General features: G+C 40.8%; 1 protein-coding gene across 6 annotated transcripts in view; it reads right to left on the minus strand.

Annotated features, from left to right (window-relative positions):
* MEIOB (meiosis specific with OB-fold) overlaps positions 1-17,946 on the minus strand; it is a 33,431-nt gene extending 15,485 nt beyond the window's left edge. For 4 of the 6 annotated variants that reach the window (XM_059897354.1, XM_059897357.1, XM_059897355.1 and 1 more), the window contains exons 1-6: positions 17,776-17,946; positions 12,243-12,319; positions 9,888-9,945; positions 4,387-4,518; positions 2,567-2,639; positions 223-418 (exon numbers count right to left, since the gene is read on the minus strand). In XM_059897354.1, coding sequence (XP_059753337.1) covers positions 223-418; positions 2,567-2,639; positions 4,387-4,518; positions 9,888-9,945; positions 12,243-12,311 — 528 coding nt within the window. In that variant the 5' untranslated portion in view covers positions 12,312-12,319; positions 17,776-17,946. The remainder of the gene's footprint in view (positions 1-222; positions 419-2,566; positions 2,640-4,386; positions 4,519-9,887; positions 9,946-12,242; positions 12,320-17,775) is intronic. The other 2 variants (XM_059897356.1, XM_059897360.1) reach the window with 2 other exon arrangements.
* Between the last annotated feature and the right edge of the window lie 8,709 nt (positions 17,947-26,655).

The raw sequence follows: 26,655 nt of genomic DNA on the forward strand, positions 1-26,655 counted from the left end.
GTACTGCATTTAACATTCAAATACAATTTTATTTTGCTACTCATTCACAGCTAAAATGCTGCTTTCCCTTTAATGAGAAGTGTTATTTTCTAAATTCAACGGAGGATGGATCAAGATACAGAGGAAATTTTACTCCAGTTGATTATTACTTTCCAAACACAAATAAAATGATAGAACTCCCCCCACCAAATTGAACTTGGCTTTGTTGGGGTTTTAACTTACCGACCTCACAGCTGCAAGGACATTAATAATTCTCCCATCAAGACTGTGTCCGTTTGCAACAATGTCACCCAATGAATAATAATCACAAGACTCTTTAACAGGTAAGTATATCAAAGAAAGTAGCTTCGCATCCACTTCATAACTGGAACAAACTTTTACCATTGAGTGATTCTCACTGAGCAATAGCTTATAATCGCTAAATTGTAAAAACACACACCAGAAGTTAATATCAAATTATTTTCTAATAGAAAAATACTTCAAAGTTCACAGTCAAACTTTGGTTATAACTTAAACTATATTTTAAAAATTATATTAAGAAGATTTATACTTTTCACTCTTAGAAACATTGAAAAGCTTTGTAAAATATTTTTTGTCTAAAATGTATTTTCATTAAGAAAATGTTTTAAAGACCAACTGTGTCTGAGTTTTAAGCACACTAATAGTCTGATCTTGCACAATACTCTGAGTTTCATTTCTTTCTCTGTAAAAAAAAGGGTATAAAAGCACTCTAAAACATTGTGGGGGGGGGAGGGTGATTTCCACCTCTATGACACTGACTGCCCTGCCTATGTGCTTTCCTTACCTCTGTGGTGCTCTGGAGGAACAGATGCACAATATTTATACACTTGAGGTGCTCTTCCCCTTCCAGCCAATCAACTCCCAAGTGTCCTCCATGGAGCCTCTTTCTAGTCCTCTAATCCAGGACCCCCCCACCCCCCGCCTCCTCCCCCTGCTACTGCTTTAGGTGTTTCTCTCATCACTTCTTACCCAAACTACTGCTTGTCTCCTAAGCTTTGTTCCCCTACTGTCCGTCCTCCTCAGGTAGCCAAAGTGATCTTCCTAAACCACGAATATGAATATATTATTTCCCAGCTCAAAAGATCTTCTGGGCTAGCCATCACCAAAGCATGAAGTTGGTACAACAAGCAAAGCTGTCTGTGAAGTGTCTCTGCTTCTCTCTCGAGCTTCTCCTGCTGTTCCCCTGCCTATATTCCAGCCACATCATATTCCTAGGCTATAAAACTGCCATTTTAGAGAAAAACGTAGTCAAACATCAACAGTTTCATAAGGTTTAAACTACTATTAACTGTTCTGGAAAAGGCCAGGAGGTTTCATGTTTGTTCCCTCTGCCAAGGATGCTCTTCCCTCCCTCCATTCATGTGTTCATTCCATAAACACTTACTGAGGGCCTATTATGTGCCAGACCCTAGTCTAGGCACAGGGGGTACAGTGGTGAGGAAGACACACAAGACCTATGATCTCACGGAGTTTACATGTGAGAGAGGGAGACAGATAAGAACAATTAATCAAATAATCCCAGATTGTGATCAGGTATGGTACACATACCCTGTATACAGGACGAAGTCCTAGTAATGCATACTGGAAGAGCTACTACAGACAGAGTAGGTGGGGGAAGATCTAAGGAGGTGACATTTAAGCTGACACTTCAATGAGAAGAGCAAATAAGATTGTTCTTTGCAGAGGGAAGGGAACATGCAATGCTGTTAGTGCAAAATGAGCCCAGGATGTTCATAAAGTGGAGGACTCTTCATGTGGCTGCAGAGAAATGAGACCTATAAGATGAGGTCAGAAAAATGGGTGCAGGTGCATGTGTAGTAGAGACTTTTGTGCCCACCCAGAGCTCTTTACCAGCTACACCCTTCTCTCTCGAGATTTGCCCTCAGCCAGAAATACCTTTAAGCCTTCCCTCCTCCGCAGGAGTAGGGGGTGGACTTCAGCCAAAAACTTGTAAATATAGGTTACAAAAGCCCAGGCCTCTTTCTTTAGGGTGGTACCACTTTGAGGTGCCACTCATGCTCCAGAGCTCCCATCTGGGTCAGGATGAGACTGGGCTCCTGCTGAACCTGCCTCTTTGCTCACCTTCCCCCCAATGCTATCCTTACAGGCTGCTTCTAAGGGCTCTCCCTCAACAAATCATCTGCACAAAAATCCTCCTCTGGGCTCTGCTTCCAGAGCCCTGGAACCTGAACTAAGATAGTAAGGCATGTGAAGAGAGTTATAAATTGAGATGAAAAAATAGATATATGACTTCCATGATTTACCTTTTCATTGTTCAGCTTTAATGTGACTAGAGTCAGATTTTTGTAATCTAAGAATGAGAATCAAAGTACTAAAAACAAAGCCATTTTTTATGTGATCTTACGTCAAAGTAAATTACTTCATAATCAAAGATAAATATTGTGAAGCAGAATTAAACTCTTAATTTTCAAACTGAAGTATACACTTTTAATAAGCTCTCTGTTAATCTGACATGCAAAAACTTATTAGTAATAATCATTCTGGCATAAAGTAGTAATCATTCTGACCTCTGTGTTAGATTTACCTAGGAGTTGCAGGGCTGAACTTTTCTTCTCTTTCTAATTCCTTTCTTTGGATCAGGGGATTTTCAATTATCACTAAAACAGAGGGGAAAATATGATGCTATTACAAAAAAGTAACAGGATAAATTTAAAAAATGAGTGTACATAACAATGAACATTACAATGTTATTTCTAATTTTGAGTTGGTGTTATGTATCCTTCACAATCATTTTCTTGTGGCACTGTGAGCAACAGAATTCTGGGGTATGACCAATCAATTTGATCTCAGATGACATTTCTTATACTTTGTGTTTAAATCCCAACATATGATCCACATTAATATTACTTTATTGAATTACAATCAGTTACACTGAACATTTGATTTGGTTACAACATGCCCTTCTATAAAATAAATTGATCTTCACCCAATTCACAGCTGTCCTCAAAAATAATAGTGGTAGTTAGAAAGAGCAATGCAAAATTTGGGTCCTGATTTGAGCCCCACAACTTATCAGTTTTATGACTTAACATTTTAGGGTTTCCATTTCCTATGGTCTATGTTAGACTTTTTTGTGCTCTATTTTGCTAATTCCTCACACAACCATCCCTCATTATTATCCCTCTTTCCAAATGAAGAAATTGAAGTTCACAGAGGTTAAATAACTTTCTTGAGGTATTATATCTAGAAAGTAGTAGAGTTGGAATTAGAACTGTTCTAATTCTATTTGTAATTCTAATTCAAAAATCTGTAATCTTTTTATTCTACCACACCAAAATCTTATTTACTTCTATAAGCATCATCAGATTTACACCTTTAAAATCCCTTATCTCATTCATCCTCACAACAACCATCAACATGGAACATAGGTTAATACCGAAATATATCTTTAGCTCTAGGTAACTAATGTTCTGGCATTCAGCCAAGAAATGTTTTGCTTGTACTGCGCCCTGTGACCATTTGCAAAGTTTTTTGCCTTCATAGTCCATATGTTCAACTACCTTATTATTCAGTTAGAGAGATACTATATGTAATCCTGAAAGTTAATAATATGATTGGGTGCTGAGTAACTAGTATGGGTACTAGGCTGCTTGATCTGCAGGGTTAGAGAGGAGTAGTTTAATTGTCTCTGTTACCCTTTCCCTTCTTTTTTCTACCATGAAAGAGAGCTGGTATACATGCTTTCTTGTTTCTTGTATGAGGCTAGAGCTGTCATCTATTGAGTGACTAAGTTCTACACTTTATAACAGGCACACTATCTCATTTAACATTCACAAGAATCTATAGGGTGTTAATTCATAGTTGAGACCCAACAAGATTAAGAAATTTTCTCAAAGCCACAATGTAATAAATGTTGGTACTTGGAATTGAATCCAGATCTACCTGTTCTCAAGGTCTTGTTCTTTTCAATATACTACACTGTACCATCAGAGGGCTATTGGGATGGGTAGACGATATGAAAGATTTGGTATTTTAGGCTGAAGTTTTCTTAAAATCCATTAAAAATTCAAATATCTTTTATCAAAATCTATTTAGCATTCCTATTATATGTTTACAGAAAGATAAATGATTAGAGCCACAAGAGGGACTGATGCAAAATGAAATAGAAATAAACCAAAGATCATAGAGCTACTTAGTAAAAATATGTGATTATCATGTTTGTATGTTTCAGTTAAATGCTGAATGCCTTGTGTTATACTCTTAACACTTGACTTTTTTCTGGTAAGGTTCTTGAGAATAAGAATTGTGTCTTATTTCATTTTGACTCCCTCAGTGTAGTTATCACAAACATATCATGGGAATAATACTGTAAGAGAAACAGTTTAAGAATCCATGCCAACTTACCGCACTCGCCAACACGAAAGCCATCAGAAAGTGATCTGATGTAATCTTCCTTGCCCCACGATGTTGCATTTATAAAATGGGTTGTTGAATCACGAATGGTGAAACTGAAAGTGTACCTTTCTGATCCAATATCTAAGGGAAAACCAATGCTTTTATTTTTCAGATGAAAAGTTTTATTTTAACTTTGAACAAATATGATTATTTGATGCTAAAAACACTCAAACACATGGTGTAAAATATTATTTCAGATATAAATTATGTAAGTTATGCTTTTATGAATTCTAAGCTGCCAAGGTAGATAACTCACCTCACTGTTACCCCTATGTTCCCCTTCCCCAGTTATCTGTATATTTGGAGGGAAATGACATGTAGGCTTGAACCATCCAGATATTAGCTTAGAGTCTCCATTTCTCTCTTACTGTTGTTTTAACCTAAGTCATAATTCAGATCTAAATTATTTCAAAACAAATAAATGTGTGCTGCTAAAAGATACCACTAGGGGTCAGCAAGTACCTTTTTTCCAAAATAAAATTTCTTTATTGTTTTGCTAATTAAAAAAGTAATATATATATATTTTTAACATCTTTATTGAAGTATAATTGCTTTACAATGGTGTGTTAGTTTCTGCTTTAAAACGAAGTGAATCAGTTATACATATACATATGTTCCCATATCTCTTCCCTCTTGCATCTCTCTCCCTCCCACCCTCCCTATCCCACCCCTCTAGGTGGTCACAAAGCACCAAGCTGATCTCCCTGTGCTATGCGGCTGCTTCCCACTAGCTATCTATTTTACATTTGGTAGTGTATATATGTCCATGACACTCTCTCACCCTGTCACATCTCACCCCTCCCCCTCCCCATATCCTCAAGTCCATTCTTTAGTAGGTCTGTGTCTTTATTCCCATCTTGCCACTAGGTTCTTCATGTCCTTTTTTTTTTTTTTTCCTTAGATTCCATATATATGTGTTAGCATACTGTATTTGTTTTTCTCTTTCTGACTTACTTCACTCTGTATGACAGACTCTAACTCCATCCACCTCATTACAAATACCTCCATTTCATTTCTTTTTATGGCTGAGTAATATTCCATTGTATATATGTGCCACATCTTCTTTATCCATTCATCCGATGATGGACATTTTGGTTGCTTCCATGTCCTGGCTATTGTAAATAGAGCTGCAATGAACATTTTGGTACATGACTCTTTTTGAATTATGGTTTTCTCAGGGTATATGCCCAGTAGTGGGATTGCTGGGTCGTATGGTAGTTCTATTTTTAGTTTTTTAAGGAACCTCCATACTGTTCTCCATAGTGGCTGTATCAATTTACATTCCCACCAACAGTGCAAGAGTGTTCCCTTTTCTCCACACCCTCTCCAGCATTTATTGTTTCTAGATTTTTGGATGATGGCCATTCTGACTGGTGTGAGATTATACCTCATTGTAGTTTTGATTTGCATTTCTCTAATGATTAAGGATGTTGAGCATTCTTTCATGTGTCTGTTGGCCATCTGTATATCTTCTTTGGAGAAATGTCTGTTTAGGTCTTCTGCCCATTTTTGGATTGGGTTGTTTGTTTTTTTGTTATTGAGCTGCTTGTAAATTTTGGAGATTAATCCTAATTAAAAAAGTAATATAAAACAGCAGTGGTACTGGCACAAAAACAGACACATAGATCAATGGAACAGGATAGAGAGCCCAGAAATAAACCCACACACTTATGGTCAATTAATCTACAACAAAGGAGGCAAGAATCTACAATGGAGAAAAGACAGTCTCTTCAATAAGTGGTGCTGGGAAAACTGGACAGCTACACGTTAAAGAATGAAATTAGAACATTCTCTAATACCATATACAAAATAAACTAAAAATGGATTAAAGATCTAAATGTAAGACCAGATACCATAAAACTCCTAGAGGAAAACATAGGCAGAACACTCTTTCACATAAATTGTGTCAATATTTTATTGGATCCATTCCTAAAACAAAGGCAATAAAAGCAAAAATAAACAAATGGAACCTAATTAAACCTAAACGCTTTTGCACAGCAAAGGAAACCATCAACAAAATGAAAAGACAAACTACTGAATGGGAGAAAATATTTGCAAATGATATAACCAATAAGGGGTTAATATGCAACATATATCAACAGCCTATACAACTCAACATCAAAAAAACTAACAACCCAATTTAAAAACTAGGTAGAAGAACTGAATAGACATTCTTCCAAAGAGGAAATGCAGATGGCCAACAGGCACATGAAAAGATGTTCAATGTCACTAATTATCAGGGAAATACAAATCAAAACAACAATGAGCTATCACCTCACACCTGTCAGAATGGCTATCGTCAAAAAGAACACAAATAACAAACGCTGGTGAGAATGTACAAAGGGAACTTTGTACACTGTTGGTGGGAATGTAAATTGGTGCAGCCACTGTGCAAATCGGTATGGACGCATCTCAGAAAACTAAAAATAGAACTACCGTATGACCCAGCGATTCCACTTCTGAGTATATATCTGAAAAAAACAAAACACTAATTTGAAAAGATACATGCACCCCAATGTTCATAGCAGCATTATTTACAATCGCCAAGACATGAAAGCAACCTAAGTGTCCATCACCAGATGAATAAAGAAGTTGTGAGATAGATATATATATATATATATATATATATACACACACACACACACACATATATATATGCACAATGAAATTTTTACTCAGCCATAAAAAACAATGAAATGTTACCATTTGCAGCAGCATGGATAGACTTGGAGGGCATTATGCTAAGTGAAATAAGTCAGACGAAAGACAAATACTGTATGATATCATTTATATGTGGAATCTAAAAAATATAACAAACTAGTGAATATAACAAAAAAGCAGAATCACAGATAGTGGTTACCAGTGGGGAGAGGGAAGGGGGGAAGGGGGGAAGGAGGGAAGGAGGGAAGGGGGGAAGGGGGGAAGGAGGGAAGGGGGGAAGGGGGAGGGGCAATATAGGGGTAGGGGATTAAGAGGTACAAACTTCTAGGTACAAAATAAGCTACACGCGGAATACAGCAAGTATTTTATAATAACTATAATGAAATATAACTTTTAAACTGTAAATCACTATACTGTATACCTGTAAGTTCTATAACATTATATATCAACTATACTTCAAATTAAAAAGTTTTTAAAAAGTAATACAACCGGGCTTCCCTGGTGGCGCAGTGGTTGAGAATCTGCCTGCCAATGCAGGGGACACGGGTTCGTGCCCCGGTCCGGGAGGATCCCACATGCCGCGGAGCAGCTGGGCCCTTGAGCCACAACTACTGAGCCTGCGCATCTGGAGCCTGTGCTCCCCAACAAGAGAGGCCGCGACAGTGAGAGGCCCGCGCACCGCGATGAAGAGTGGCCCCCGCTCTCTGCAACTAGAGAAAGCCCTCGCACAGAAACGAAGACCCAACACAGCCAAATAAATAAATAAATAAATAAAATTAAAAAAAAAAAAAAAAGTAATACAACCTAACATACAAATGCACATTATAGATATCTATTGAACTGTGATTAGTGCTTACCTTTGGGGTGGGGCTGGGATGGGAAAAGTTGAGGGTTAAATGAAGAATTTCTCTTTTTGACTCTATGACCTTCTGCACTGCTTGAATTTTTTATGACAGTATATTGATATGTGTAATGTTTTTTAAAGTCAGTAAGCATATCTTCTCCAAAAAAGGAATACTGTACAGACAACTATAAAAAATAGTCAGGGCTTCCCTGGTGGCGCAGTGGTTAAGAATCCGCCTGCCAATGCAGGGGACAAGGGTTCAAGCCCTGGTCCAGGAAGTTCCCACACACCGCGGAGCAATGAAGCCCGTGCGCCGCAACTACTGAGCCTGCGCTCTAGAGCCCCAAAGCCACAACTACTGAGTCCTCGTGCCCCAACTACTGAAGCCCGCGCGCCTAGAGCCCGTGCTCCGCAACAAGAGAAGCCACCGCAATGAGAAGCCCACGCACCACTACGAAGAGTAGCCCCCGCTCACCGCAACTGGAGAAAGCACGCACACAGCAAGGAAGACCCAACGCAGCCAAAAATAAATAAATTAAATAAATAAATAAATTTTAAAAAAAAATAGTCAAACACTACAGAAATGGTGCCCTACACTCACCGTCTAATAGGTGAAAATTATATTTAATTGCTGTAATTTAAGCAAATATTTAAATATTGACCTTTTCTAATTCATATATTTCAAGTTATTCCTTTTACAGCTTAGAAAACAGAGATGCAGGATTTCTCAAACTATTCAAGTGGTAATTCTGATCTAATTAATTATGATTCAGTAAAGAGAAGACAAATGAGTATGGGTGGGAGATGACATCTTTGCTATTTACCTCAAAATTAACAACAGAATATTATAAAAAATAAAATAAAAATAAAGGTACCTATCACTACACCATAAGTCAATTAACACAGCCACAATTAATTGTCTTCTTCTGTCAAAATTACTGGCTGGCTGACTAGAGCTCGGATTCCCTCAGGCTGTTTAGAAGGACTTATACTGTACCTTTTAACAAAAAGCATTGACACTTTAAAAGCTAATAATAGTGAATTGCTACTTTTGGCATTCTATAGTTTATCTCTGCATGTAAACTACAAAAGTTTGAGGGTCAGTTGATTTTAAAAATCCAATTTTAGTCTTGGATTGTGTTTCCATAGTCCTAAAATTCTTGCACAGTTCAAGCAACTCAATAAGAACCACTAAAGCCAAACTTAACTGTATTTTCCACATGTGAAAGATGATCTTTTTCCACTGAATTGTCTGGTTCTTTGAGTAAATACATAGATACTGCTGCCATACTTCTCTCGCTCAACACTGTCACGACATATCCCTGCTGGAAAACCTTCCTCCTTATCACTTTCTGTCTTCTATGAAGATTAACCTGTGTACTTGTATCTCTTAGGCTGATATTGATAGTTAACATGGAGTTCTTACTGTGCCTTACACACCCTTCCATGTATGAGCTCATTTAATTCTCATCCCAGCTTTATTTACCCCGATTTCACAGCTGTACATAGAATAGATCTCAGATGACTCGGTGCTGAGCCCAGTCAAACTAGCTCCACGTCCATCCTTTCAGACACTTTGATAACTGAGGATGATGAGACTACATACAACATCTCTCTCTCTTACCTTTACACCGGGTTTTACAAAGTGGAGGTGCTCAATAAGTACTCGTTGATACACATTAATGAGTTGACCAATTTAGCTATTTTAGTACTGTATACACAGCTTTTAAAATTATGTTTTAGAGATATCAAATAAAATCATTAAGAATGATTTAAGGCCACACATGTGGCCTTAAATCAAGTACTTTACCATGCAATAGAGAACATGGCTGTTGCTCTTAGGGAGTTAAACAGGCATGAGAAATTTAATCACTTAAATATACTTTGTTGTAGTCATAAGCCACAGTTGATGAAAAATGGAGCAAAGAGTTAAATAGAACTCAGCTTTTTCTGTCTGGAAAGCCTTTGACATCTGTTTTTCCAATAACTATGCCGATTATTTTCTGAAAAACAAAAAGGTTATAGAAGATGAATATTAAACACATATGGAGATGGTAAATTTAATTTCATGGACTTGTTATATTTTACTGGCTCTAACAAACATTTTTAACTAGGAACCATTTAAATGTATTTATTCCAGACAAACATCTAAAACAACTTCATAAATGTTCAGCTCCACAAGGAGTAGTACAAAGTAATAAGACAGTTAACTGATATTACAAATATAATCATTTAATACTTAGTATGTTTCTACTTTATTTTCAATCATTAGGTGGAGCACAGTAACTGCCCTATGCTATCAGTCCTTACTGAATTCATTCAAAGCACATGTATAATGCAATTTAATTTGCCATGGTCTTCAAAGCTTTCTTTTATATAGGGTTTTCTAACAATCCACATAAAATTGCTTAGCTTCTTAATGCAAACATGCTGGACAGTAACATAAACTAGATTGTAACAAAACTTGCATATTGCTGCTAATAAATCTAAGCTCTGAAGTCCTAGATCTTAAACCTTAAAGATATTAACATCTTTAAAATTTTTAATGTTCTCTTCAGTGACAAAGAAAAATTAAGTATTTTTTAAATGCTTTAAGAAATAAAAATAACTACCTTTTTCTGAAAGGATGAATTTATATCACTAATTCTAGCAACTGATTTCAACCTTGCAATAATCTGTTACATTTAAAATACATTCAAGGACTTCCCTGGTGGTGCAGTGGTTAATAATCCGCCTGCCAATGCAGGGGACACAGGTTTGAGCCCTGGTCTGGGAAGTTCCCACACGCCACGGAGCAACTAAGCCATGCACAAAACAAAGTGAGCCTGTGCTCTAGAGCTCACGAGCCACAACTCCTGAAGCCCGCATGCCTAGAGCCCGTGCTCCCGCAACAAAGAGAAGCCACCACAGTGAGAAGCCCACGCACTGCAACGAAGAGTAACCCCCACTCACTGCAGCTAGAGAAAGCCCGCGCACAAAAACGAGAACCCAACGCAGCCAAAATAAATCTGAAAAAAATATAAATAAAATACATTCAAGCTTTTAAGACTACCACATCCTAGCTGAGCTATTAGCTAGTCTTATTACATTTAGACACATTGCTATTATTTCTTTAAATTCCATATGCATGCAGATCTCACTGAATTTTGTTGGGAAAACAACTAATGGAAATATTGAGTAAGATTTTCTAACTGAAGAGGCAATTAACAAATAGTTTACCTTTCAAGAAAAATTGTAAAATCAATAATTATTTTTAACATTAATAAAGTTTAAATTGCAAATTATTGAAGTTATATGTAAATTTATCCCATTTTAAGAAATCTGATTTGCAAATTCCAAATGTAAACAGCAGACTGCTGGGGGTAGGAAAAGTAAGGCAGTATGATAATTGCTTTACAATGAGTTCTTCACCTTATAAGATGATTCCACCTAGATTTCTTTTAAATAAATAACAATCTTGGCATACTTGACATGACTGATTCCCCCAGAACCCCTTCCCCCAAAATGAATTTTCACATAATGATTTCAGAAATACATCTTTTGTGTACCTTTATCTCATAAAAGCAGCATAATAGCAAGTATTTCAGTATATAACTTGTACAATTTGACTAGAGAATAGATACTGCTGAACGACAATGTTTTAATTTTATAATGCTAAATTTGAGTACTTACTAAATATTTAGTTAAAATATAGTACAAGGGCTTCCCTGGTGGCGCAGTGGTTAAGAATCCGCCTGCCAATGCAGTGGACAGGGGTTCGATCCCTGGTTCGGGAAGATCCCACATGCCGCAGAGCAACTAAGCCCGTGCACCGCAACTACTGAGCCTGTGCTCTAGAGCCTGCGAGCTACAACTTCTGAAGCCCATGTGCCTAGAGCCCGTGCTCTGCAACAACAGAAGCCACCATGATGAGAAGCCCATGCACCGCAACAAAGAGTAGCCCCAGCTCGCAGCAAGTAGAGAAAGCCCCTGCAGCAACGAAGACCCAACGCAGCCAAAAATAAATAAATAAAATAAAATATAATACAAGTAAACTTTTGATAATTTTTAACAATCGCTAGTCATATCTACAATCTCCTAATCCATAGACAAAAGAAAGATTAATTTTCATTTAGCTGGCATAAATACAAAGAAGTTTAGGAGTGTTTAATATCTAACAATCACTAATGCAGTGAGTATCTGTATACTTGTCAATTATACAAGCACGTGTTGAAACGAATCAATAATGTTGACATAATGTAATATTACCACCTAAAGTTTCAACAGAGATCAAATGAACCACTACACCGCTGAAACCTACCAGATTAGCCATATTTGGATGCAGGTCTGAAAGTGCAGTAAAGTTCTTTGATGCAATGGAGTTAGCCATTCTTTTACCTGCATATTAGAAAATATAATTTAGATGCATAAATTAAACAACTGAAATAAACCTTGAAAAATTCCAAGACTGAAAAAAGTATTTATTAGGAAAGTACTGGATATTCTACTCATTCTTTGGGAAAATTTTATGTTACAACAATGAAATGCAAGTTAGATTCAACCTGTAAAAAGCATGTTTCAAAATGTCCTTTTAAAGTTTTGAATGATATAGTTAGGTTTCAATTTTTGACTTTCACTTTTCAAAAAAATAATTTAGCAATATTTGAGCACCCTGCAAATTTAGTTTCAGATGAGAGATGATTCAATGGGACATTTGCAGATTTAAATATTTATTACCATAAAGCCTACTTTAAAAAAACATAGCAAAACTCTATTGTAACCACCTCGAATCATGCATTTAGTTACACTGTGTAAGGGGATAGGTAGTACTTTATCCTCACCTCTGAATGGTAAGTAAGCTCCATCAGGGCAGAGGTAGCATCTTAAAAATTTTTTGTATGTGCATTTCAATGCTACCTTGCACATAAAAAGCACTCAATAAACAAATAAATGAAATGGTGGCTTGTCCCTCCATATCATCACTAGAAAAGGTTTTAGTGTAATAACAACTGTCAGCTACACCAAACTAGCAGATTTACTGCATTTCACTTCATATTACGTGGCCTCTTTAACAGTGAATGCCCTCAGCTACAGGCTGCACTTTCAGGACATGTCGCATAATACAAGTTTCAGGAAGACTGTGGAGTTAGTCAAATATGATTATGAATTCCAGCGCCACTAGTTTGTAGCCAAATGTTTTGAATTACTGAGCTTTAATTTTCTCATCCACAAAATATGGATAATATTTACCCTCCAGTGTTGTTGTGAGAATTCAAAATAATGTACGTAAGGTGCCTAGATGTTCACAGGCTCTTGACAGATGAGAACACTGCTTTTCATTCTTATCCAATGTAGCAGCTTCTGCATTCAAGCCAGAATAAACAATGGGGAATTAAGCAGCCTTAAGGTCCTACTTATTCTTCAGCCTAGTCTGATCTCGCTTACTATGCAATTTCAGTCTCTGAAATTCTTGACAAACCCTGATGGATTCATTCATTCATCCATCCACTCAACAAACATTTATTGAGAGCCTGTCAAGTGCTACACACTTGAAGTTAGAGAGGAAGAACTATTCAGTAGCCAGATTTTGTGTAAAAACACTATCCATCTACATATTGAGTTCTCCAAATTTTTACCCCTTAATATCTCTTGGTGGTTATTGACTTACAAGTGATATCACATGAACTCTTTGAAGTTCCTTCACTTTCTACTATTATTCAAAATATATGGTGATATACCTTAGTGTCTGTCTACCAAAAAAATGACAACTTGCTTCTCTACATGGACATTTTGAGAAATACAAAATTAACATGAAATAAAGAGCTCAATATGGTGATACAGAGATTACACCATTCAAGAGCAACTACTGTCCCTTCTACTTTCCAAATATATTTTAAATATCTCCTTTTCTCCATCTCCAATGCCATCTCCTCAGCCCAAGGCTCAGTCATTCCTCATCTAGAGTACTGCAATTACCTGGTTTTTATACATAGTTTATTCATTCAACATGCATTGGTTGAGTGTCTGATATGTATCAGTCCCTAAATCAGGATGGGGGGTGGTCAGAGAGGAGCAACGAAAACAGAGGGCCAGATGTGGGACTAGAGATGTATACAGCCTCAAGGCCACTGACTCAGATACTTGATAAGGGTAAAAGTAAAGAAGAGGTGGTGGTGAAACTAGTCTGGTTAAGGTAACATGATGGCAATGTAACAGGTAATAGTTGTGGAGTGTCTACTATGAGGCTGACCCTATACTACAGACACTAGATACACCATGACCATCTCTGACAGCCCCCCAACCCAGGTCTCCCAAATTCCCTTCCCTGAGTTCTGTGCCCTCCTCCTACTTTTGAAGGGCTACCTCCCGCCTGGATCAGAGCCCAGCCTGGCCTGGCCCATTCCTCCCAGGGCCTTCCTGGTCCCTTGCTTTAGGTTTCATGAGGGCATGGTAGGGCCCAAGCCCCTCATGCTCCTACTTGCTAGAGCTTTCCTCCAGAGGACAAAGCTGCACTGCTTGGTCCTTACTCTCGTTGTGGCTCTGGAAAAAGAGAAGGGGACTCTGGACCCAGAAAAGGAAGAGGCATTGCTAGCTGCTGGCTCTGACCCACAGGTCAGCTGAGGCTGTCAGTCAGACCCTAAGGGCAAACCCCACCAACTTTCTGATTTTGATGCCATGGTCTCAAATTCTGAGCAGGCCAGAGTGAGTCAGAGTCCTGGGCCCAGGATGGAGGAGTTGCGAGCAGAGGGCTGAAGGGGGCAATTCATAAACTTTGCTGACATTTTTCCAGGGCCAGGAAGGAGTGTGTGTGTTTGTGCCTCCTGTATGTGCTTTCCATTCCTATCAGTACAACAATTATTCACGGAGGCCTGTGTGCCAGGTGCTGTGCTGGTGCCCTGGAGCTACCTCAGACCCTGCCAACAGAAAATTCCATTACCGGACTTCCCTGGTGATCCAGTGGCTAAGACTTCGAATTCCCAATGCAGGGGGCCCGGGTTCGATCCCTGGTCAGGGAACTAGATCCCACATGCCTCAACTAAAGATCCCACATGCGGCAGCAAAGATCCCGAGAGCCACAACGAAGACCCAGAGCAGCCAAGTAAATAAATGTTAAAAAAAAGAAAAAAGAAAGAAAGAAAATTCCCTTACCATCCACTCTGTCATCATTAACCTTTCCTCTCTTTCACCGCCCAGATCCAAAACAATCCTTACCAAGTCCTGCCAATTCTCCCTCCTAATTATCTCTTGAATCTGATCATTTCCCCCCATCTCCCTGACCTTACCACCCTCTGCTTCCACTCGTGTCTCCTCCATCTCTTCCCCACACAACTGAGAATTCTTTAAAAACTTAGATTGTCTCTCCCTTGCTTAAAACTCTTCCCAGTTGCACGCAGTTAAATCCAAACTCTGCTACAGTCTTTTTTTTTTTTTTTTTTTTTTAATTAATTTATTTATTTATTTATTTTTGCTGTGTTGGGTCTTCGTTTCTGTGCGAGGGCTTTCTCTAGTTGCGGCGAGTGGGGGCCACTCTTCATCGCAGTGCGCGGGCCTCTCACTGTCGCGGCCTCTCTTGTTGCGGAGCACAGGCTCCAGACGCGCAGGCTCAGTAGTTGTGGCTCACGGGCCCAGTTGCTCCGTGGCATGTGGGATCTTCCCAGACCAGGGCTCGAACCCGTGTCCCCTGCATTGGCAGGCAGATTCTCAACCACTGCGCCACCAGGGAAGCCCCATCTGCTACAGTCTTGTAACGCCCAGCTGATCTGGCCTCTGCCCGTCTCCTCCTCATTTCACATTATTCCCTGCCTCCCACACCCCCCACCCCCATTACCACTCTCCAGACACCGCGGCTGCTCTCCTTTCCACAGATGGGACCTGGGGCCTTGGTATACACAGTTCCCTCTTCCTTGAGCATCCTCTCCAATGCCACCCTCACATCTTCTCAAGACAGGATCTTCAGCATTCTTTGGATCTCAAAGAGAAGACTTTCCTACTACCCTCCTTCAAGTATCCCCCAGCCTCTATTCCCTCTCTTAGCATTCCTAATTCATAATTGTTGCTTGTGTGCTGTCTTTCTCCCTCATTACAGAGTGGGGTCTATGATGATAGGGCTGTGCCTTATCTTGCCCCCTTTTGTGTCCTACAGTGCCTAGTTTAGTGCATCATGCATAGGAGCTACTGGTTATTTGCTGACTAAATTAATGAATGAGTCCTAAAATCAACCTGATTTGTAATTTGAGAATAATATTGCTATAATTAACTTTTTGGATAAATAGAACTTTAGTTAACAGCTAATTTTACATTTATATCCAGCATTTAAATTATAGAAACAAGTACAGTTTATATCCTGCTATTCTAGATAAATAGAGCTTTCAAAGAGCTCAGCAATGATGGTCCTATAATTTGCTATTTTACTCTGTGCTGGGGCTACTACAGAGAAGTCCTCTTTATGTGGTTATTTCTATACATGGAAATCCCGCCAAACTTTCATCACAAACCAAAGATTTTTTAACAAACTTTGACAAAATTGGTCATCTCTCACAGAGGGGAACAGTTGCTCAATTATCTTTATAAATCCAATTCAAAAAAGTAGATTTTACTCCTTTTACTGCTTCAATGGGAACTCAGCAAATTTTGCACTTTTTTTAAGTTTTTTTTTTTTTTTTCCCGGCCCCATCGTGCGGCTTGTGGGATTTTAGTTCCCCAACCAGGGAATGAACCAGGCCACGGCAGTGAAAGGGCCAAGTCCTAACCACTAGACCACCAGGGCACGCCCTGTAGTTTGAAATTCTAGAAGAATGCTTGTTAGTAACCATTCAAGGTAGTTTCAAAATTTCTAACTAAAAGCTGTTTTGAAAAAAAGAATGAAGAAGAGAAAGAGAGAGAAAGAAAGAGAGAGGGAGGGAGGGAGGAAGGAAGGAGAGAAAAAAAAAGGAAGGAAGGAAGGAAGGAGAGGAAGGAAGGGAGGGAGGAAGGAAGGAAGGGAGGGAGGAAAGAAAGAGGAAACATGCATGACTTGCATTCAAATACCATTTCCCAAAGTTTGTCATTTCATGCCCTCCTCACACTTTTGCACCTTATAGATGAGAAGTCCAGCGCTTGGCAAACAGAGATTGAAAGCGGTCCCTTTGAAACTCTGAGGTGAAATGCGACTCTCCCTATTCACTCTATGTTTTAAAATGTATTCTGAAGATTCCAACTCTATGACATTTCTGGAAAAGGCAAAACTATAGAGACAGCACACCATCTAAAGTTGCGGGAGGGAGGGGTGAGTCATGGGTAGGGAGTTTCCGAGGCAGTGAAACTGCTCTGAAGGATCCTGTAACCCTGTGTGTCCTCAGGCATCTGTCAAACCCACAGAATGTCCAACACGAAGCGCGAACCCTAACGTAAGCCAGTCTCTGGGGGGAATTCATTTTTGAGTCACTGCAGGACGTGGGTATATATCCCGCATGATTACACCCCCGCGTCTGCACTCGCCGCGCTCTACGCGGACGTCCACACTCTAAGGTGTTCTGCGTGTTGCTACGTGACTGTGTCCCCGCGTGTTTGGACTAAAAGCCGACGTCACCTGCCCACTTCGCATCCGGGCGTGTCCTACGAACCCTAACCCGCCGGCTTCCACCGCGCGGGGAGACGGGGGTGGCCCGAGGGTCGGCCAGGACTCGGGGCCGGGGGCTCAGAGGCGCGGGCCTCGCCTTCACCACCACCTGCCAAGCGCGCGGGCAGCTGGGAGGGGAGGCCGCTCCCACCGCGGACGCCGCAGCCCTGAGATCCGCCCTCAGGAGCGGACGAGAGCCAGCCATCCACCGCCCACAGCCGCGCGGGACCCGCCGCCCGCCGCCACCGGGCTTCACCTCAGGCGTCCGCGCCGGCTTCTCCCGGGAGCGCTCGCTTAGCCGCTCCTCGCACCTGGACAGCGGTCCACCACACACAGGCCCCGCCTGGCCGCTTCTCCACAGCGCGTTCGGCCCACAACCCAACAGCTCGACTACCGTCGCGCGAGGAATGCCGCGCGACCGTTAGCGCAGGCCCCGCCCCGCCTCGCGCTGGCCCCGCCCGTCCCGAGAGCCGACTCCACCCACGCCGACTCTGCCCCGCCCCCGCCGACCTCAGACTTCGCCCCCGAATCCGCTCCTCCCCGCCCCACGAGCTTCGACTCCACCCACGCCCGGGCTCTGCTCCGACCCCCAGCTCCGACCCCACCCCCGCCCCGCCCCGCCCCGCCCCGCCCCCGAACTCCGATTCCACACACGCCCTGACACCCCCAGAGTTCTAACTCCTATCCAGCCCCGCCCCTGCGCCCTGACTCCGCCCTCGGCCCTGCCCTGTTCCCTCGGGCCGCCTTGAGGGCCTCAGTCCTTCTGGAGTGCGGGTCATGAGGAGCGGGACTCCGGGAGGCTGGGCGCGAGTGGTTCCCGTTTCTTTCCTTTCCCGGGGGCCCAAGCCTGTCCTCCAGACTCGAGGACCCTCCGGGGCGGGAGTCCGGGGTGCTAAGAACCAGGCGCCCAGGAAGATGCTGGGGATCTTTTCTGCTGAAACACGGCAGAAATGCAGGAGGCGTTGCTATAGAAAGTGCAGCAGCTGAATGCACACCTACAAACAAGTGCTAGTGAAACCGGGGAAATCTGGAAAAGACTGGGTGTGTCTACTTCAGTAACCTAGTTGTGAGCTTGCAGGATGTTCTGATTGGGGAGAAGTGGATCAAGTGTAACAGGGATCTCTATTATTTCTTATACTGCGTGTGACTCTATCTCAAAAGAATAGTGCATGGAAGGAAAGGGTGCATGATTGCTCATAAGGTTTTTAGATGGGGAATGGGTGCTGGATGCAGACCCTGTCACCTGATGGGGGAGTGTAAAGGAAGGCCAGGCTGCTAGAACAATAACGATAAATACTGATGATGCTATTTATATCATTTCAGATATATACATATAGATATACACTATATGTATAACTTGATGTGCTAAATATTGAGCTTAGGTGAACCTGACAAAACATCGCTAGCTTTTTAGTTAGTACCATTTGGAAATCTTTTTAGTCTAATGACTTATAAACTAATTTTTGTTAATAGAGTACTAATCAGGGGCAAATAAGTTAAGATCCAATAACAAAATCCTTTAAATTTGTCACAAACTACTGTCCACATGTAGCATTACTTAAATTATTGAGCTTCTTTCTTTAAAAGGAAAAACAACTTTGATACTTATTACACAACCATATAAGACAAAAGAAAAATACAACATCAGGGGCAAGTCTTATGTAGTTATCAAAACATAGTTTTTTTTGTGGTTTTTTTTTTTTTTTTTTTTTTTTGGCAGGGCTGCACGGTTTCCAGGATCTTAGTTTCCTGACCAGGGATTGAACTCAGGCCCCAGCAGTGAGAGCACCGAGTCCTAACCACTGGACAGCCAGGGAATTCCTTCCTTTGTTAGTTTTTAATTTCCTAAATAATAGTGGAAAGGAAAATGAAGTACCTGCATTCCCACCATTTAAAATTTAATAGAGAAAGCTTTAAAATTTTTTCCATATTCCTTTCCAGTCTTTGTCTTTACAAGAACATGCGTTGATCTTCCCTAAAGATTTTAAGTCAATTCTAAAGAAAAAAAAAAAGGTATAGAAATAGTTTGCATGCACTTTTCATTTGAGCCTCAGTGGGGGAATAATGGTTTAAATTTTTGTTTGTATTTTTTCATATTTTAGCAAATAATTTTTGCTGAGAGCTATCTAAGATTAAGCAAGCATAGTCAGCCTCACCAGGATACAACAGGCTTTTCATAAGACATGCTGCTTCAAAACACAAGCCTGAAAGAATGGGATTGTTTGATGTTAATAATAAAATTGGGACCCCCGCCCTCATTGCGTAAAGCATTCATTTCTTCCATTTTTATAGCAATTCTGTGAACTTGCTTTGTTCTTCACAATAGAATTAACTTAATATATTTTGGATGGATGTGAACAGAAGCAAGGACAGGGAATGCCTAGCCTTGCCACTTGATGTAGAAGTCGAGGGTGAGTGAACAAAGGTCAGCACTGAAATAGCTTGTGTGTCTGGCTAAAGAAATGGCGTGAGGCTACACCCGTCACCTCCCCGGAGCATGCCAGCTGTCAGACCATCAAGGAGCATGTCACAAAGGCGTGACAGGGAAAACATGTAGTAATCAACTTCACACGTACTAATTGGTGGGGAAAAAATTGACAATTCTTTTAATGAATTACAAGACCACCTTTTATTTATTCAACAACAAAATAACTTTTCTAAAGTTGGTCCAGTGATTACAATATCCCTCCCAGGAGCTGAAATACAGGCAACTTAATTATTAGCCTCACTCTCCACTCTTCCGTCTGTAATGGGACCAGCCAACATTTAAACAGATTGTACAACAAGGACCTACTGTATAGCATGGGGAAATGTCCTCAGTATTTTGTAATAACCTATAAGGGAAAAGAACCTGAAAAATATATATATGTATATATATAACCGAATCACTTTGCTGTACACCTGAAACTAACACAACATTGTAAATTAACTATACTTCAACTAAAAAAAAAAGAAAGAAAATCAATTAACCATAAAAAAAAAAAAACAGATGTAGATGCACTAGCATTTACAGATATTTGTGTAAATTTTTGCAAAATTTTTCTGAAGAGAAGCGAAGTAACCCGTGAATGGGGTTGGAAAAACTAAATGTGGAAATCGGGTTTAGGGGCAAAATGGAGCAATTGAAGAGCTATTGGAGCACATGAGAGGCATTTGGGGGGAGCCGGATTCAGGAAAATTTGAAGTTGCATCGGAAAAGAGAGCGTTCATAAAAACACAAAGCAGTAGCAACTCCGGAGTAACCTGAGGACCACGAGCCCAGGAATGTTCCCTGCAAACTGCTGAGTCAGGATTCAGGAGCTGTGGGAAGAACAGATTCCTTCTCAAGTCCGAGGGGCTCAAACAACAACAACAAAAACTTGATTTGTTCCCCGAGCACAGTAACTGAGAGGGGAAACTGTAAACGTTGGCGAATGAATGAAATTAGTTAAGGATCAGGGTTTAACTACAAAGTGAAACGGAAAAACCTACTAAGAGCCTGATGTACGAGCTGATCTACAGTAAATAAACTAAACTGAGTCAGGAGCAGGGTCTGGAACACAGTCACACCTAGTTTTATTATGATTCTCTCTCTCTCTCTTTATTTATTTATTTATTTATTTATTTATTTATTTATTTATTTATTTATTTATTTATTTATTTTTGACTGTGTTGGGTCTTCGTTTCTGTGCGAGGGCTTTCTCTAGTTGCGGCAAGCGGGGGCCACTCTTCATCGCGGTGCGCGGGCCTCTCACTGTCGCAGCCTCTCTTGTTGCGGAGCACAGGCTCCAGACGCGCAGGCTCAGTAATTGTGGCTCACGGGCCTAGTTGCTCCGCGGCATATGGGATCTTCCCAGACCAGGGCTCGAACCCGTGTCCCCTGCATTGGCAGGCAGATTCTCAACCACTGCGCCACCAGGGAAGCCCTCTTTTTTTTTTTATAAATTTATTTTATTTATTTATTTATTTTGGCTGGGTTGGGTCTTCGTTGCTGGGCGAGGGCTTTCACTAGTTGTGGCGAGCAGGGGCTACTCTTCATTGCAGTGCACGGGCTTTTCATTGCGGTTGCTTCTCTTGTTGTGGAGCACAGGCTCTAGGCGCAGGGGCTTCAGTAGTTAAGGCACGTGGACTCAGTAGCTGTGGCTCACGGGCTTAGTTGCTCCGTGGAATGTGAGATCTTCCTGGACCAGGGCTTGAACCCGTGTCCCTTGCATTGGCAGGCAGATTCTTAACCACTGCGCCACCAGGGAAGTCCCCCGGTAAAGAACTTTTAAATTAAGGTATGTACATTGTTTTTTTTAGACATAATGCTATTGCACACTTAATAGACTAAGCATAGTGTAAATATAACTTTTATAATGCACAAGGAAACCAAAACACTTGTGCGACTCAGTTTTATTGCGGTGGTCTGGAATCGAGCCACGGTGCCTGTCATTTGGTGTCTGTGGTCCATGCTACGTATTGCAGTGTGTCATTTCTGTGCCCTACATGCCTGCTGTGCACTGTACCAAAGAGAACGTGTTGAGGGAAGGAGAGCTGGAGGAGAAGGAGGTCATGAGCACACAAAACACAGGCTTCCATTTGGGGAAGAGAACCCGGCTGCCCCCCAGCCCGCCCCACTGGAGGGTTACTCCTGTGACAACATTAGGAAGGCCCACCTCTCTGGAGGGCTGTCCTGGGCCAGTTTCACCACAGTTTATGTTAGACATATACAATTTTTTAAACCTTCTGAAATTATTGCAAACAACTTTACCAGCTACATTGCAATGAACCACATCACTGACCTCTCAGCTTCCAGCTCCATAGTGCCACCCGGCTGCAGGCATCTCTACCCACTAGAGGGACCAGGTGGAGCTAAGCTCAGGGCACCTAAAACTAAACTCAGAAGCTCAGGCCGGCCCTTCTTCTTCACGTTCTGTCATAAACGTGCACTAGTAACCCAAGCTCAGAGCCTGAAATGTAGCCTTGCATCTTCTACTCTACCTTCACCTAATCAGCTGTTGGGTTCTATTTTTCTTTGGAAAATCTTTTCTTTCTTTCTTTCTTTTAACTTTTTAATTAAATTTTTATTGTAGTGTAGTTGATTTACAATGTTGTGTTAGTTTCAGTTGTACAGCAAAGTGAATCAGTTATAACATACATATACATATATCCACTCTTTTTTATTTTAGATTCTTTTCCCATTTAGGCCATTACAGAGTATTGAGTAGAGTTCCCTGTTCTATATAGCAGGTTCTTATTAGTTATCTATTTTATATATAGTAGTGTATAGTAGTGTATATGTCAGTCCCAATCTCCCGGTTCATCCTACCTTCCCCCCCCCATTCCCCTGGTAACCATACCTTTGTTTTCTACATCCCTGACTCTACTTCTGCTTTGTAAATAAGTTCATTTGTACCCTTGTTTTTTTAGATTCCAGATATAAGCAATTAATTTTTTAAATTAATTTTTATTGGAGTATAGCTGGTTTACAATGTTGTGTTAGTTTCTGCTGAACAGCAAAATGAATCAGTTACACATATACATATATCCACTCTTTTTTAGATCCTATTCCCACATATTTAGAAAACCTCTTGAACCTGCCCTGGTCTTCCCATTTCTGTTGCTTCATTTCGCCCCAGTGGTGTCACGTTGGAAGCTTACCTCTGCCTGGTCCAGCCCCCCTACACCCTCCTGCTGGATTAAGCTCCCAGCTCCCATCCCAGCATTCCCCTGCTGTGAAATCTTCAATCCTGCCTATCTTACGGGGCCCAGCTTTTTCTGTAAGGGGTCATCATATAAAGGGCACTGTGGGCCAGATGGTCTTGTCAAAATGACTCAACTCTACCTGCATAGTGTAAAATGTACCCATAGACAATACCTGAACAAACGAGCATGTCTGTGTCCAATAAAATTTTATTTACAAAACAGGCAGTGGGCCGGATTTGGCCTGTGAGCCACTGTTTACAGATCCCAGGATTAAAATAACAATTCCTTAGTTTGGAATTCATCACGTTCTAGAATTTGGACTCAAATTAAAACTCTAGCCCTCTTTCCCACCATTTCTCTAAAATATGCCCCTTCCCCCCAAGACTTTTAGAGAGGTAATGAATTTATGTTTAGTAATGAATTTCCCGCACTGCAAATATACAAATAGTTTAACAGATACGGAACAGCTACTGGTCCTGTGACAACAGTCTTTATTCCCATGTTTTTCATTGTCAGTGAGGCTGACACTCAGTACTTCATTGTTACTTCTAGAAGACATTTTTAAGAGCTACCCCACATGAAGCCACCACACCATCGTGAATGACGACTGCCCAATTAGGTGACTTTATAGTCCAAATTACTCCAAGCTAAGAGTATGGGTGCTTGGGAAAAGCCGATTTCCACATGCAGCCCTACACTTTCCTTCCTCTGGGTCCAAATCCCAGATGTTGTTCTGTGTTCAGTTTATTTTACATGTTTAGGAATCTGCTCAGAGCTCAAGAGCCTGTCTGTGTTGTCCACACGTTGGGCAAATGCTAAAGGAAGCAAGAGAAAACCTCAGTTACAAAAGACATTTTTATTTTTAATGATCACTCTGGGATAAGGACCATGGATATTTCTCAACATGCTTAATTTCAGTGCACATTAGTCAGAGTTCTCTCATCTTAGCTGTTTTATCGCACAGTTGTCTAAAACGAGAAAATAAATGAATTCTAGAAACTAAAAGTCAGCCTGTGCGGTCAAAATTTCAGTTTTGCCACTAATTAGCTGTGTCGGTCAAGACTCTCTGAGCTTCATTTTCCTTATGTGTCAAATAAAAGGTTTGGACAGATCCAGTGGGACAGAGATGAATACAAAAGTCCAAACCCTGTGGGAAAATGCAGTCTATTTATTTGTTTATATGTCAGTCTCTCCTAGACTGAAGCTTTTGAAAGCTTGTTCATGTCAGAATCCTCTCACTGCTAATGTGGCAACTTGCACAGAATCATTCGATAATCATGAATAATATCAACCTCTAAAATGTGGCAATGCTGAAAAGGAGGAGGGGCATCTTGCTCACTTGGGGTGTATAGAGGTTGCTGTGTGTGATGAGGGGAGATCAATTAGATTTGTATTTTAGGGCTTCTTCAAGTTCTTTCTAGTTCTAACTTAGTTTGCTGTAACAATCTTAGAAGAGTTATTCTACTCGATGTAAAATGTAAATAAACATGACTCCTCCCCCACCCCCTTTTATTTTAAACTCATAAGGGTCATGGTTAGTGTACTCATCCCTATGAAATAATGGATGGGAAATCATAGAAGGTTACATTCCATTGATAACCATCACTAAAATGGGTTGCAAAATACCATAACAGGTATTCCTGGCTGATAGTATTTTGGGGCCAGGCAGCCTATGAAAACAAGTTGAAATGGCTCTACCATTCTCCTTTTCAACTCAACTTTCCCTAAATTAACCAGATTCTAGTACACAAAAGAAGCAGAGAACCCTCACATGTTTCCTGGGAGTGTCAATGCTTCTGTCCTTCCTTGGTACAGCTCAGATGGAAACGGCCACGCAGGGTCCTGCAGCCTCAGCAGCATTCTACAGGTGTCACCAAGTTCCACGCAGCAGACACACACAGGTCATCAACTGGGAAATTCTTTCCCTCGAATTGGTTTTTCTACACGTTTAAGATCACTTTTTTTGTGGGGGGAGTGGGTCTCAATTGAATTGTTAAATGTGGTAGGAGGCATGGAAATGCCACCAAGTAATGAATGTTCCAACCTGGTGCCACAATCAGAGTGAAAGTTGTGAAGGAATTGTGACGGCCTTCGAAGTGGCTTAGGAAACAGGGTGTGATGAGGGAAATAGGTCTTTATGAGGTATTAAAATAGGCATAATACTAAAATTAACAATGGGAGTTATGGGAAGGGCTGGGCAGTAGGAGGGGGAATGGAGGAGAAACATCTAGTCCACAGGCAATGGAATCATGCAAATTGAAAAAAGAGCCTCAACAATGAGATGCGACTTCACATCCATGAGGATGACTATTATTAAAAAGACAGACAATAACAAGTGTTGACAGGGATGCAGAGAAAACAGAACCTTACTACATGGCTGGTGGGGATGAAAGAGGCACAGCTGCTTGGAAAAAGAGTCTGGCAGTTCCTCAAACAATTTATCATAGAGTTACTGTCTGGGACTTCCCTGATGGTACAGTGGTTAAGAATCCACCTGCCAATGCAGGGGACACAGGTTCGATCCCTGGTCTGGGAAGATCCCACAACCCGCAGAGCAATTAAGCCCTCATGCCACAACTACTGAAGCCCGCACGTCTAAAGCCTGTGCTCCGCAACAACAGAAGCCACCGCAATGAGAAGGCTGAGCACCGTAACGAAGAGTAGCCCCCCCTCGCCGCAACTAGAGAAAGCCCGCACACAGCAATGAAGACCCAACGCAGCCAAAATAAATAAATTAATTAATTTTAAAAAAAAGAACTGGAAACATATGTCCACACAAAAAGTTGTACATGAATGTTCATAATTCATAATAACCCAAAATGGAAACAATCCAAATGTCCCTAAACTGACGGATGGATGGATGTACTTAGAAATAGTGAAAATGGTCTATCCATACAATGGAATATTATTTGGCCATAAAAAGGAATGAAGTACTGATACCTGTTACAGCAAGGAGGGACTTGAAACCATTATACTAAGTGAAAGAAGCCAGTCACAAACTGACACACATTATATGATTGCGCTTATGTGAAATGACCATAATAGACAAATCCGTAGAGACGGAAAGTAGATTAATGTTTGCCTAGGGTTAAGGGGAGGGAGAGAAAGGGGCAAATTACTGTTTCATGGGTACCGGGTTTCTTTAAGGGGTGAGGAAAATTTCAGGAACCAGATAGTTGCACAACTCTAACTATACGAAAAATGGTTCAATTGTATACTTTAAGAGGGTGAACTGTGTGATATGTGAATGATATCTCATAAAGCCATTATTTTTTTTAAGTGAACCTCAAATTTCCTCATTGTTCTTGTCGAAACTATGAGCCAGGCAACTGTGAACTTCTCGGCATTGGAAAACCCAACACTTCAAGTCTGCAGAGAACTTCCAGAAATATCTATACCATCCTAAAAGTTCTGGTTTATGGAAGAGGAGGAGAAAAAAGGTACCCCTTATAACACATATTATTATCTG

The sequence above is a fragment of the Balaenoptera ricei genome, chromosome 15, assembly GCF_028023285.1.
Source record: "Balaenoptera ricei isolate mBalRic1 chromosome 15, mBalRic1.hap2, whole genome shotgun sequence".
NCBI lineage: Eukaryota > Metazoa > Chordata > Mammalia > Artiodactyla > Balaenopteridae > Balaenoptera > Balaenoptera ricei.